This window comes from Arvicola amphibius, chromosome 8 (genome assembly GCF_903992535.2).
Source record: "Arvicola amphibius chromosome 8, mArvAmp1.2, whole genome shotgun sequence".
NCBI classification, from domain to species: domain Eukaryota; kingdom Metazoa; phylum Chordata; class Mammalia; order Rodentia; family Cricetidae; genus Arvicola; species Arvicola amphibius.
This window is the reverse complement of record NC_052054.1, coordinates 108769850-108781794: the sequence shown is the minus strand read 5'-3', so window position 1 is coordinate 108781794 and position 11945 is coordinate 108769850. Positions and strand designations below refer to the sequence as shown.

General features: G+C 42.7%; 1 protein-coding gene across 1 annotated transcript in view; it reads right to left on the bottom strand.

Moving 5' to 3' along the window:
• Positions 1-289: 289 nt before the first annotated feature.
• The window catches only part of Slc19a3 (solute carrier family 19 member 3), an 18364-nt gene continuing 6708 nt past the window's right edge, over positions 290-11945 (bottom strand). Inside the window, exons 2-6 of the mRNA XM_038340664.1 lie at positions 9952-10103; positions 6386-7199; positions 3704-3896; positions 1007-1148; positions 290-463 (exon numbers count right to left, since the gene is read on the bottom strand). Of these exons, the coding sequence (XP_038196592.1) occupies positions 290-463; positions 1007-1148; positions 3704-3896; positions 6386-7199; positions 9952-10101 (1473 nt within the window). The 5' untranslated portion in view covers positions 10102-10103. The remainder of the gene's footprint in view (positions 464-1006; positions 1149-3703; positions 3897-6385; positions 7200-9951; positions 10104-11945) is intronic.

Sequence of the window (11945 nt, the reverse complement as noted above, 5' to 3'; positions counted from 1 at the left end):
CCCAAAACGGAATGTACCTTCCAAAACTGTGAACCAAAACAAATTGAGTTCCTCCATTAAGTTGCATTTTGTTAGGTATTTTCTCATAGCATCCAGAAAGTAACTAATACAGCGATGATGGCCTATCTGGAGTGCCTGCAATTAGCTGAGCACAGAGACATCTAGCCGGAAGCTGAGTTTTTTTGTGGTTTTTGAATCCTTACTGGCAGAGTGTCCGGGTGTGGCAAGGCACTTCCGGTTGGCCATCTCGAAATCCTTCTCTTTTGTGACTGGAGTTGATGTAACTGGGTTAGAACTTTGTTGACACATCTCTTGGCTCTTGTGGGTGTGGCTCATTGGGACTCTGAGTGGCGGTTGCAAGGCTCTCCACTTCCTTTCGGCATTTGGCTGAGTAGATAATATATGTGCTTCGCATCAGGAAGACCACAGCAATGACAGCAAAGTAACTTCCATAAACTAAAAACTGGAAGAAAACAATCAATTAGCTATTTATAAAATCTGACAGTTCATATAATTGGTAATATATAGCAACCTTCCTTGTTTGATTGAATTATGGGGTAATTGAGACCCAGAACTTAATATGGGTTATTCTGACTGGACTCTTCTATCTCAAATGAACTAAGGTTAAGAGCGTAAGCATGTGGAGTAGTGACTAAGGGTCTGTCTTTGCAGCAGGCTGCTTAGGTTCAAATCCAAGCTACCTCAGCAGTGATGGAGGAAAACCCCAGCAGCTCCTGTGGTTCTATGTTCTATGTCTGAAGGCTGATTCAGTGTAATGACTTGCAAAAGCTGAAGTTTCTTCTTACCCACCTTCTTCAGGTAACTATAAATCTAGTTGCTCTAAACTCAGTTGGTGCTACAATTAAGGGCTGCATATTTTAAAATGTTCATAGCCAAATAAGTTTTAAAGTCTTCCATGTTGCTAGTTTTATGATCTTGGAAGCAACCTAGCTATTCGATATTCTTAGTTACTATGTCAAGAGGAACCAGGAATTCTGCAGCTTACCTGAGTGGTGACTGGCAAGTGGAGCCCTCTTTGATCTGCCACAATCACCGTCATGATGGCCTGAATCACCAAGGCAATAAAGGTGTCTATGCCAAACACCAGGGCATAACGTTCTACGCTCAGGTTAACGGCAATCTGAAATCTGTCAATAAAGGTTGAGTTAGTATTTAGAAACCATGGCATAAATAAAATTTTTTCTTTTTTGTTTTAAAAAAAAATTTATTTGCATTGGTATTTTGCCTGTATGTATGTCTGTGTGAGAGTGTCAGATCTCCTGCAGCTGGATTTATAGACAGTTGTGAGCTGCCATGTGGATGCTGGGAACCCTGATCCTCTGGAAGACTAGTTAGTTAGTGCTCCTAAACCAGCGAGCCATCTCTTCAGCCCTAAATACATAAAATTCTTATCTAAAGGATAGAAGTTGAAACTGGGCATGGTGATGCATTCCTATAATTCTAGCATTCAAAAAGCAGGAAGAATCCAAGGTCGTTCTTGCCCACATATCAAATTCAAGGCCTCTTAGGAGGTACTTGAGACCTTGTGTTAAAATCAAACAAAAAATCAGAACAAAAACAAGAGTTGAAAACAGTGTTGTTAAGGCATGCCTTACCTAACTCTGATCTGCAAAAGAATAATAACAGTTCTTCCCCAATCCTCATCATAAGAAATGAAACTAGACATTTTGAAGTTAATGCATTAAACCAAGATATTTCAGTGAGAAACTTAGCTTTCTGTGATGGCTAATTTCAACTATCAACTTGATACAACCTGGGATTAACTTGGGAAGTCTTAAAGAGGGGTTGTCTAGATCAGGCTAGCTCATGCATACTTCATTGCGAGACTGTCTGGATTATTAGTGTGGGGAGCACCATTCCATAGGCTGGGAAGTTGGACAGAGAAGACAGCGATCTGAGCAAGAAGCAAGGGTGCATTTGTTCTTTTTGTTCTTGACTGTGGATAGGACACGACCCCTCCCCACAAAGGTTGAACTATAACTCGGAATTATGAACCAAATTAATCCTTCCCTATCTTCCGTTGCTTTTTGCCTGAGTAGCTGTCACAGCAACAGAAATGAAACCGCCACACTTGCTAACTAGTGGCCTCGCCATTTTCTTCAGATATTTGCATTAGGACTCATATTCCAATGTTTTTACCGTTTGTCAGATGTTTTTCACAAACTAAAAGTGAAACTTGTCACTATGTCTCAAATGTATCTGGAACTAAAAGGCATGTTTTTCATCTGTTTTTGACTAAAACCAAAGGAAACTATATTCATATCTGCCTTCTCCTCTTTTCCTCCTCTTTTCTGAGTCAAGACCCACGTGGCGGCCCAGGCTGACTTCAAGCTTGCTAGGTCATCAAGGATGACCTTGAACTCCTGATCCTTCTGCCTCCACGTCCCGGGTCCTGAATAAGGGGAGTGGTCTACCATGCCCAGTTCGAAGAGACAATAGCCCACTTGAGTATGTGGCTCTGGCAGGCCTTACCCTTCTCCCCAATTCCCTCTATCTTGCTAAAAACTGTTAGATGACATTCCTAAAGCTAGCCACCAAGGTCTATTCCCTTATTTTGCCACTTTCTCCTCCTGTGGCTGATCACCAAGGTCCAACTATCAAAAGTATTGAAGTCTAGCAACCAAAAGCCCCCTTTGGCTCACCTCATCAAAATGTTCAATTAAAATTAAAAAAAAAACCCTCACCCTATCACAGGGTTTCCCCTTTGACCTTTATAATCTGTCAATTTCCAATGTGCCACATCTGTCTCCTCTCTTTGCAGAGGTGGTCCTTCACCTCCCTCTCTGGACAAATACCCTTCACTCTTTCCCTGGTTCCCTTCCCCTTCTCCCTTGTCCTCTATCTCCTGTCTCTGCCATCTCCTACTCCCTGCCCTTTGTCCCCCTGGGGCAAATTAATCTCCTTTATACCACACCTTGGTCTTGGGGTCCTGAGCTGATACCGATCTCTTTCACAGTTTTTATAGTGCTGGGAATCGAATCCAGGACTTCATGCATATGTGGCAAGCACTTTACCAACTGAGCTACATGGCCTGCTCCCAAAGAAAGCTTCTTGTAGTCAGTCTGCACCCATACAAGCCACATGCTTTTAAATAATTTCTTAAAAAATGAAATGCAAGCCAAAACCTCTTAAAAAGCAGATCTAAATATTAAAGGAGACTGAATGTCAGAGACCTTATTTGAAAAAAAAAATGATTCAAAAGCGGCAGTTCCAGGTGTAAGTGAGGCTGAAGGTTTTTTAACGTCTTTGCCTCATTCCCCCCCACCCCCAAGTCCAACTTTTTATAACTTTCCTGAGAATGTTTTGTTCCCAGAAAGTATGTGCTTAGAACTTCTCAAGCAACTAAATGAGGTTAGGGATAAAATCTAAACCTATGCATCTAAAACCAAATCATGCCACGCCTTATTATGACAAATCATTGGAAGTAAGAAGAAATCAGAAGTAGACTATGGATCCTTGTTTTGGATTTGCACATCCCAGGTTCTGGTAGTTGTTGTTTTGGTTTTTAATTTTCCCTTTGATGACTCAGCAATATTCAACTAAATGAAAAGATGGCTTCATTGAATTCCCTTCAATGTGGAGTTAACATTTGACATTGCAACTGACTGAGATCCTTCTGAAGTTCGTGGAGTGTCTTTAGGAACCCAGGACAGAGGGGGGTGGGGTGGGAGGTGGCACTTACACTGCTATGGTTATAAGAAACATATAGCTAGATTTGATCACCAAATAGCCCGCATAGCACACCCAGATGTTGAGCGTGTAATTCATGAGAAACAGAGCACCGGAGATGAGGGCTGAGAAGATGGCCAGACCCAGCTCTCCTAGGAGATCCCAGTTGACCTTGACGTAGCCCACGGTGAAGGCAGCCAAAGCTCCTGGAAACAGACACAGACGAAGACATCAAGCTTTGCAGGAAGAAAATAGTGACACACCAGACAAGCCAACAAAACTCAGCTCTTGAACAGCCCTAAAGGCGATGAATGTACTGCTTTTTTTTTTAGGACTTTTTTTCCCAACCAGGTTTTCTTCTTTAATCACCTGCTATTGTTTCTAACTATTTCACTCGCATATCTTTAATTAGTAGCAGTGATATATCAGGCACACACTAGGCAGAAGGGACAAAAGTGCCTAAACACAGCAGTGAAGAGAACAAGAACACAGTGGCCCTGTCATTTTAAAAACACCCAGGAGAGCAAGGCTGTAAACGTCTTAGAAGTAAAGTTGCTCTGCTGTTCTCAACTGTATGTTTTCGAGCAATGGGAGTCCCAATTTTCTTTCTTCTTTTTTTCCTGTCCTTTATCCTTCCTCCTTTCATCCATCCTTCCTTCCCTCTCTCCTTTCCTTCCTTCCTAGACCTAGGGGACCTTTTAGAGGTCTCCCTGTATTGCCCTTGAACTCCTGGGCTCAAGTAATCCTTCTGCTACAGCTGACTTGATTTTCTTAAGGCTTTGGACAAAAAGGACCTGAACTGATATACAGCATTGGCGAAGGTGAAGAATTGACTGTAATCAGTCAGTTCTTGAAAAGGTCTCTTGAACTGAACAAAATATATTTAGGGCTCAAACTATTGATAACTGGTCAACCACTTTTTTCCCCATAGGTGATCTGCAATAGAAGAGCTCTTCCCGAGAATTTTGGCCATAAGAGCAAAAATTTTAGTGATCCAATTCTGGCATTGCCTTGGCTTTCAGAAGTTAGCTGCAGCCACCCCAGAGGGAAACAATAATAAATCAGAGGCCTCCAGGCATTCCCGAAGCTTTCCTTAGAGGAAGGTGTGGAAATATTCCACTTCCTGAAACACATCTTCAAAGTCTTAGGTAACATTTACGTTTCCACTGACGAGTATATAAATATTTATGGAGAGTGTGCTTCAAAGGCAAATGTCTTTTTGATATTAGAATCCAAGTCTAGCAATACGGAAACTGCGTGAAAAAGCCACTTGTGAAAATTGTTGGTGTGTAACCTAGAGTTGTAAAGGTCCCTAAGAAGACTCTCCATGTAAAATCCTGAAAACCTTCACGTATTTTCCAGAGTTAATAATAAAAATTCTGCACTTTCTTTTAATATTAAAAACTGACTTGACTCTACTATCTCAGGAAATAAGGACAACTTGGGTCAACAAATGGGACCATGTGAGATTCAAAGTTTCTGTAGAGCTGAGGGATTCAGTCAAATGAAGAGGATACCTACAGAATGGGAAGAAAGTCTTTGCTATTATACAGCAGAAGATCCATGTCTACAATACCTGCATCCAAAACTCTTAAACAGGAAATTAAACAACTAGGAAGGGCAATGAAAAGGAAGGGCACAGAGGCACAGGAGGAAGTGTGCCCAACATACAATACATGCTTGTATACAAGCTTAAAAAGACCAAAACAAAGACCTGCCTTAGCTCAGTCAGTAACGTCCTTGCTTTGCAAGCAAGAAGACCTGAGTTTGAGCCCCAGAACCCACAAAGAAAGTTGGGCTTGGGAGTGGATTGTATTTGCAGCAGCGATGGGGAGGCAGAGACAAATGAAGCCCTGGAGCAAATAGGTCAGACAGTTTGGTCTGTTTGGTGAGTTACAGGCCAATGAGGAACCCTGCTTTAAATAAAAAAGAAAAAGAAGAAAGGAAAGAATAATATGGATGGCATCCAAAGGATGATACTTAACGTTGTCCTTTGGCGTTCACATGTACCTGCATGTGCACATGCACATGTGTACACACATACACATACCAAGAAGATAAAGAATAGAAGTTATATTAATACTGCTCATCTTTAAACTAAGAATAAAACAAATCATCAAACTTTAAAACACATAAAACGTAATGCTGAAGGAACGGGGCACATTACCAATATTAATTTTAATAATGAAATGGATTATGGATTTTACTAGAAAGATATATTTTGGTTCTAAGCTTTATACTCTGGAGTTATTTATAACTGTAACACCGAGCATAATAACTTATTGTGCTCTTATTTTCTCAGTGCCTTCTTCCCTTGAATGGGGAGATGGCTTAGTGGATAAGAGGTCTTGTTATGGAAGCATGAGGACCCAAGTTCAAATCCCTAGAACACCTGTAAAAAGTTGCATGTGCGTTGTACATGTGTGCAATCACATTGCTGCAGGGAGTAGAGACAGGAGGATCACTGTGGCTTGCTGGCCACTAGTCTAGCTCTGGGGTCACAACAGACCCTGTTTTGGGGGCAACTGATGTCCTCCTCTCTCTTCTGTGCACATACAGTTATGCACACATATACCCCCTGCCCCCGACTTAAAAGAAATTACTCTACTTTCTGAATATAGCTAATTAATCACCAAGGAGAAGCTTAGCATCTGGAGCGATACCCTTCAGAGGGAGGATAGAGATGTCTGCTTACCTCCAAAGGTTGCAGCAGCTTCCACTGCTCCATTATAGATAGAAGAGTCTTGGGAGGGTGCCTTGTGTTCCCATAAGACTTGAACATAGTTCAGGATTTGGTTATAGCCCGATGTAGCAAAAGCCCACCACAGGGACCAGTAAAACAGGTGCTTTGAGGAGTAGCACTCCTTCAGATCTTCGAACCAATGCACAAAGACCCTCAAAGTCACATTTTCTGGCTCTGGGTTGCTCAGCTTTCTGTCCCCTGGCTTCCCTGAAGTGGCAGGCAATTCTGGGCGAGCCGTCTTGTGGTTCTTTTGAGCTTCCTCGAGGACAGTATCTTGTCCCAGTGGCTTTTGATGGGCTTTTCTGTCATACGTTGTATGGAAAAACATGCTCTTCTCAGGCATTGGTAGAAAAAGTGAGAAAATGAATGCCCCAGAGACACAGGCCAAGGATATGTAAAAGAGGTAAGAGTATGGTACAGTTGCCAGGGATACCAGGAGCTGGGCCAGCACCGAGCCCATTGTGTAGGCCACCAGGGTGACACTCCGACAGTAGCTGCTCACCTTCTGGTAGTGCTCTGGGCTGACCATGCTGTATATGTAGGAATAGTAACCTATCTCCGTGGCTGAGACGACCCCGAAAAAGAACTCGGCCACCTGCATGAGCACCACACCTTGGCCAAACAAGAGAATCAGGTAGCAGACGACGAAGGCCACGATGTGTAACATGATGACCGGCTTGTAGCGCAGGTAATCCGTGAGGACAAACACGGGGGGCAGCATGGCCAGGTAGGAGTATGTCCAAACAGGAAGGACCTCGTTTGTCATCTGTGGAGTCGATATGTAGGGATGACTCCAAAGCACAGCGTATCTCATAGGGACATGGGGTAGATTTGTACCTCAAAGTCACATCTAATCAGATATTCATTGTATTATGGGGAAAAAAATAATAGAAAACTGATCTACGGGCACATCGCTAAGAAAAGTAGTGTCCTTGCTAAATGAAAACAACAGCAGCAACAACAACAACAACAAAAATAACCCAGCATGGGGTTGAGGGGGGATGGTAAAGAAAAAGAAAAGCAAATCAAAGCTCCAAACAGCTACAAACTTAGGGGTTTCCCAGTAGAAGGGTTCTAGTGAGATAACATGTCCTCTGAACTATATAAGAAATTTAAGTATAAGTAGCATGTAACAGCTGAATAAATTAGTTCTAAGAATTCCAAGTTCAGTTTAAACTTAAATATTCTAAACTCCTGAGATTTCCAATTTCTTAAAAAATCCCAGTCTTCAGAGTGAGTTCCAGGATAGCCCAGGCTACATAGAGAAACCCTGCCTCACAAAACCCAACCCAAACCAAACCAAACCAAAACCCAGTCTAGGGGCTGGAGAGATAGTCCAGTGGTTAAGAGCACTGACCGCTCTCCCAGAGGGCCTGAGATCAACACCTAGCACCCACATGGCAGATGACAGCTGTCTGTAACTCCAGCTGTCGGGGATCTGACACAGTCAAAGAGACATATGTGAAGGCAAAAGATCAATGCCCATGAAATAAATAAATAAATTTGAAATTTATTTATCCACTTGTACGGAAGGATGAGCAATGTCAGGTACAGAGTTCACAATGTAAAGAGTAGAACAGCCGGTCCTCACCACCTTGCCCCTGTCGGAAATCTGGGTAGACACACACGATTGCAAGCGGTCTCGTCAGATTACCAGGTGGGGAACAGGTAATGCATTTCATTTCCTTCCCGTTCATTTGCTGGGCTCTCAAGCTCCTCTCGCCCTATCCATGGCTATAGATTTGTCAAGTCTGATGGGGGTCATATCACTCTTTAAGGGCAAACACATGAGCACTCAAGTTTCATAGGCAGAAAGGGCTCAAAAGATTGTTAGTGATCTCTACGTGTGATGGGCGAGAATGCTGTCTTTTGAGTCAATGAACTCTCCCTCACTGACATCTGGATCCCCCAAGGTCTCAGGAGAGCCCAGGACTGACCTGCGGCTATGGAGGAGAATTAATTCACTTTTCCATAGTGTAAACAGAGGCAAGCCAGCCTGGAGGATGGGTGGGTTAAGTTAATTCTGACCCATCTCTGTGACCTTGGTCTTAGGTATGACATGCTTCCATCCCAGAAACTTTGAAGTCATTGTGTTTTACACCATGAACCTGGCTTCTGTCTTTGCCAGTTCCTTCCTGATAACCAGTACCAATCGGCTTTCTCCACAGTGCCACACTCCACACAGTATTTTCATGGTTGTGGTGGGAGACAGTAAACCAGCCCAGGGTGATTTGCTAGTTGGGTTGGTGCATTTTCTTCTTGCAGCTTTTAGATAGAGAGAAAGAAATGAAGGGAGGGATATGGTCCTGGCTAAACTGGAACATGCTATGCCTTGAGACCATAGAAATCCACCTGCCTTTGCCTCAGAGTGCTGCGATTAAAGACTTGTGCCGCCCTGTCCAGTAACAAGAATCTCCTTAAGTAAGAGAATTTCGCCTTCCAGGAAGAGAAGTGGATCAGGGAATTAAATCCGTTTATATCATATTTGCTGCTAAGTGGTTCTTCTAAACTGAGCAAGTGCCACAAAGAAATACATTCATGTGCTGCCAATAGGCTTTCAAAACATGTCTTTCGTCAATTTGCTTTGTGCAAAGCTTAGAGAGAGTGCTTCCAAAAACTTAGATGTTATAACCCACTATACAGACCAGCTATGTGGTGTATAGCAGCTTATTGCTCTTAGGAACTTGATAAATAAAACACAAGGTTAACTTAATCATGGAAGAATGCGATGTAATCAAAAGATACAGTAACCGCAGGATGCACGGCCTGATGCTGGTGTAGTATGGTACTTTCATTTTTGCTAAGCAGGACTAGACCTTAAGGCAATGGCAAAAGCATCAGCGAATGCATAGACAGTAACCCCCATTTACCATCATTATCAAGGTTTACCCTGCATATTATATATAAATGTGGGTTGTATTCTTCTGGCTGACAGAGCAGTAATCTTATTTACACTGGTGTCACATAAACACAGACATAAAAGTTTAGGTGTGATTTTTCAACTGGCTGCACTGTTATTAAAGCAACAGGAACTCTCTGGGATGCTATGGCTTTTAGCTACAGTTAAGACAACTATAGTTATAATCATGGGGGCGCCATTGCCTATGCGGTGCACCCTCCACTGAGCATCATCACATGACAGGCAATTGCATTACACTTCCTTTTTCCATCCTGCTTGAAGCAGCCTGTCGGTTTCTCAGAAGCAGTCCCGAGGCAGAGAACAACTTCATTTTGGGGTGAGTGTAACAGAACCAATGGAGACCTGGGAAGCTCATGTGTACTCAGACTAACTTCGACACTCTGAAAATTAAAACACTCTTCATCCATGTGAAGTGCTTCCTTAACATTTCTGCCAGAGTGAAGAGGAAAGAACATTTCTATTATGTAAGAAATTCTGCGAGAATGGAGCTCCCTGGAGTTCAAAGTCTTTATCTTCCTCTAAATTGAATGATACCCCTTTCTCCTTGCTTAAGCCCTATGAAATTAACCCCTCTTAAGATACATACCCTTTAGCTTACCTCTGTTTCGGTTAGATTCTTACTGGGATCAGACAAAAATGGGATTAAGAATGATTCGGAGGGCCTGAACATGGAGAAAAATCCAAATAAGCAGAGTATCACCGTGGGATAGACCCAAGAGTTGCTTGGTGGAGCTCTGAAGCAATTCATGGCTGGTCAAACGGAAAGAAAGCAGAAGTTTAGCCTCACTTATTCTGCTCTGGCATCTCGGATAGCACCAAAATCTGGTTATTTCCACACATTTTATGAAAAAAAATGATGTTTGTCCATCCACTGTGAAGCTGGAAAAGGGAGTGATGACTTACTTTTCACACATTTTCCTGGTGGATCCTCTTTTTTTTTTATTCCAGAGGGTTCCCTTTTCACTGTTGACAAAGGGAATCGGGTTTCTTTAGTCTTTTCTCAAACTATGGCTGTGGGCAGCTACTAATAACCCATGAGTGGTGAGTGAGTCAGTACATGCTTGACCCTAAGCCAGACACAAGCTAACGAATCTGTGTCGAGCTGTAGCAGGGCAAGTGCTTCCAGATGAACAGGCTGGATTAATCAAGCCTTCTGGTATCTGCCCATTACACTTCCCATGGATCTGAGAACTCTTAACACATGGACTGACATTCGTTTATTATATATTCATCTTTCCACCAGACTGTCCCTTGTCTGGAATCCTACTTGTTGCACAATAAACAGCTGAAATAAATATCTGTTAGGTTTCCCATCCTTGAAGAAGTTCTAGCTCTTCAGTTAGAAGAATCGGTTGGGAAATATTTGGATGGCTCAGCCAAGCCCGATGGTCTGAGTTTGATCTGTTTACCCTCCCTCTCCTCTTTGAGACAGGGTTTCTCTGTGTGGTCCTGACTGTCCTGGAACTCACTTTGTAGACCAGGCTGGCCTCAAACAGAAATTTACCTACCTCCCAAATGCTGGAATTAAAGGCGTGTACCACTAAGTTGCATGAGCTGGCAAACATCTGTAACTCCCAAACTCATACCCTAAGATGGGAAGCAGACAAAGAGAACTGCCCAGAAGCTCACAGGCCAGCAAACCTGTAGCACACAGTACAGTACAAGAACCAAAGGGAGACCCAGCCCTAGCAGGGTGGAAGTCCAGAACAACCTCCCGAGAGTTAGCCTCTGAACTCTAGACTCTACAAGTGCAACATGGCATGCACGTGTCCGCCCCCACCCCAACCCATGCTAATAATAATAATTAAAGAAACGTTTCAGATAATTAATTGGGTAAAGTTCCAGCTTTCTAAAGCTCCCTTATATCTCCACCCCCACCTTATGTTTTCCACTGGCGCCAGTAATATCTGGAAATGGGAGGTGTGGCTTCTTCTTTTATTTTCAAGACAGGGTTTCTCTGTCTGTTGGACCCTGTCCTGGAACTAACTCTTGTAGACCAGGCTGGCCTTGAATTTACAGAGATCTGTCTGCCTCTGCCTCCTGAGTGCTGGGATTAAAGGTGTGTGTTACCACTGCCTGGCAAGGTGGGCTTTCTAAGACAATCACTCCACTTTTTATTATGAGTGGGCTCTTCTCTAAATGTGTTGTTGCAGATTGTTCATAGAGTGTGTGTATGTGTGTGTGTGTGTGTGTGTGTGATTAATTCCGCACACCTTTTCCTAATGTTGATACTGCCTGAAGTTCAAACTTCATACATAAAGCATGAGATCTTAGTCACTGCCTAGAAAGCAAATGACAAACACGACCAGCCTTACTATGTGGTGGCTGTATTTGAAAATACCTGCCCCGCCCCCCCATCCGCCATGGATTACAGAGAGCACAGAGATGTTTATTATATCTTCACTTGAGATCAGACTTCGTAGGAAGAGGTATTTTGGGTGGTCTTGATTTTGGCTATATTCTGAGATAATCTATAGGAAGGCTTTGGATATGATGCCTTCCTGTGTAATTTTTTTTATCAAAGTATTATAGTAATTATAATCCAAAGATGATTAGATGAAAAAAAATCTAACCATTGGATTGGAACTGTGA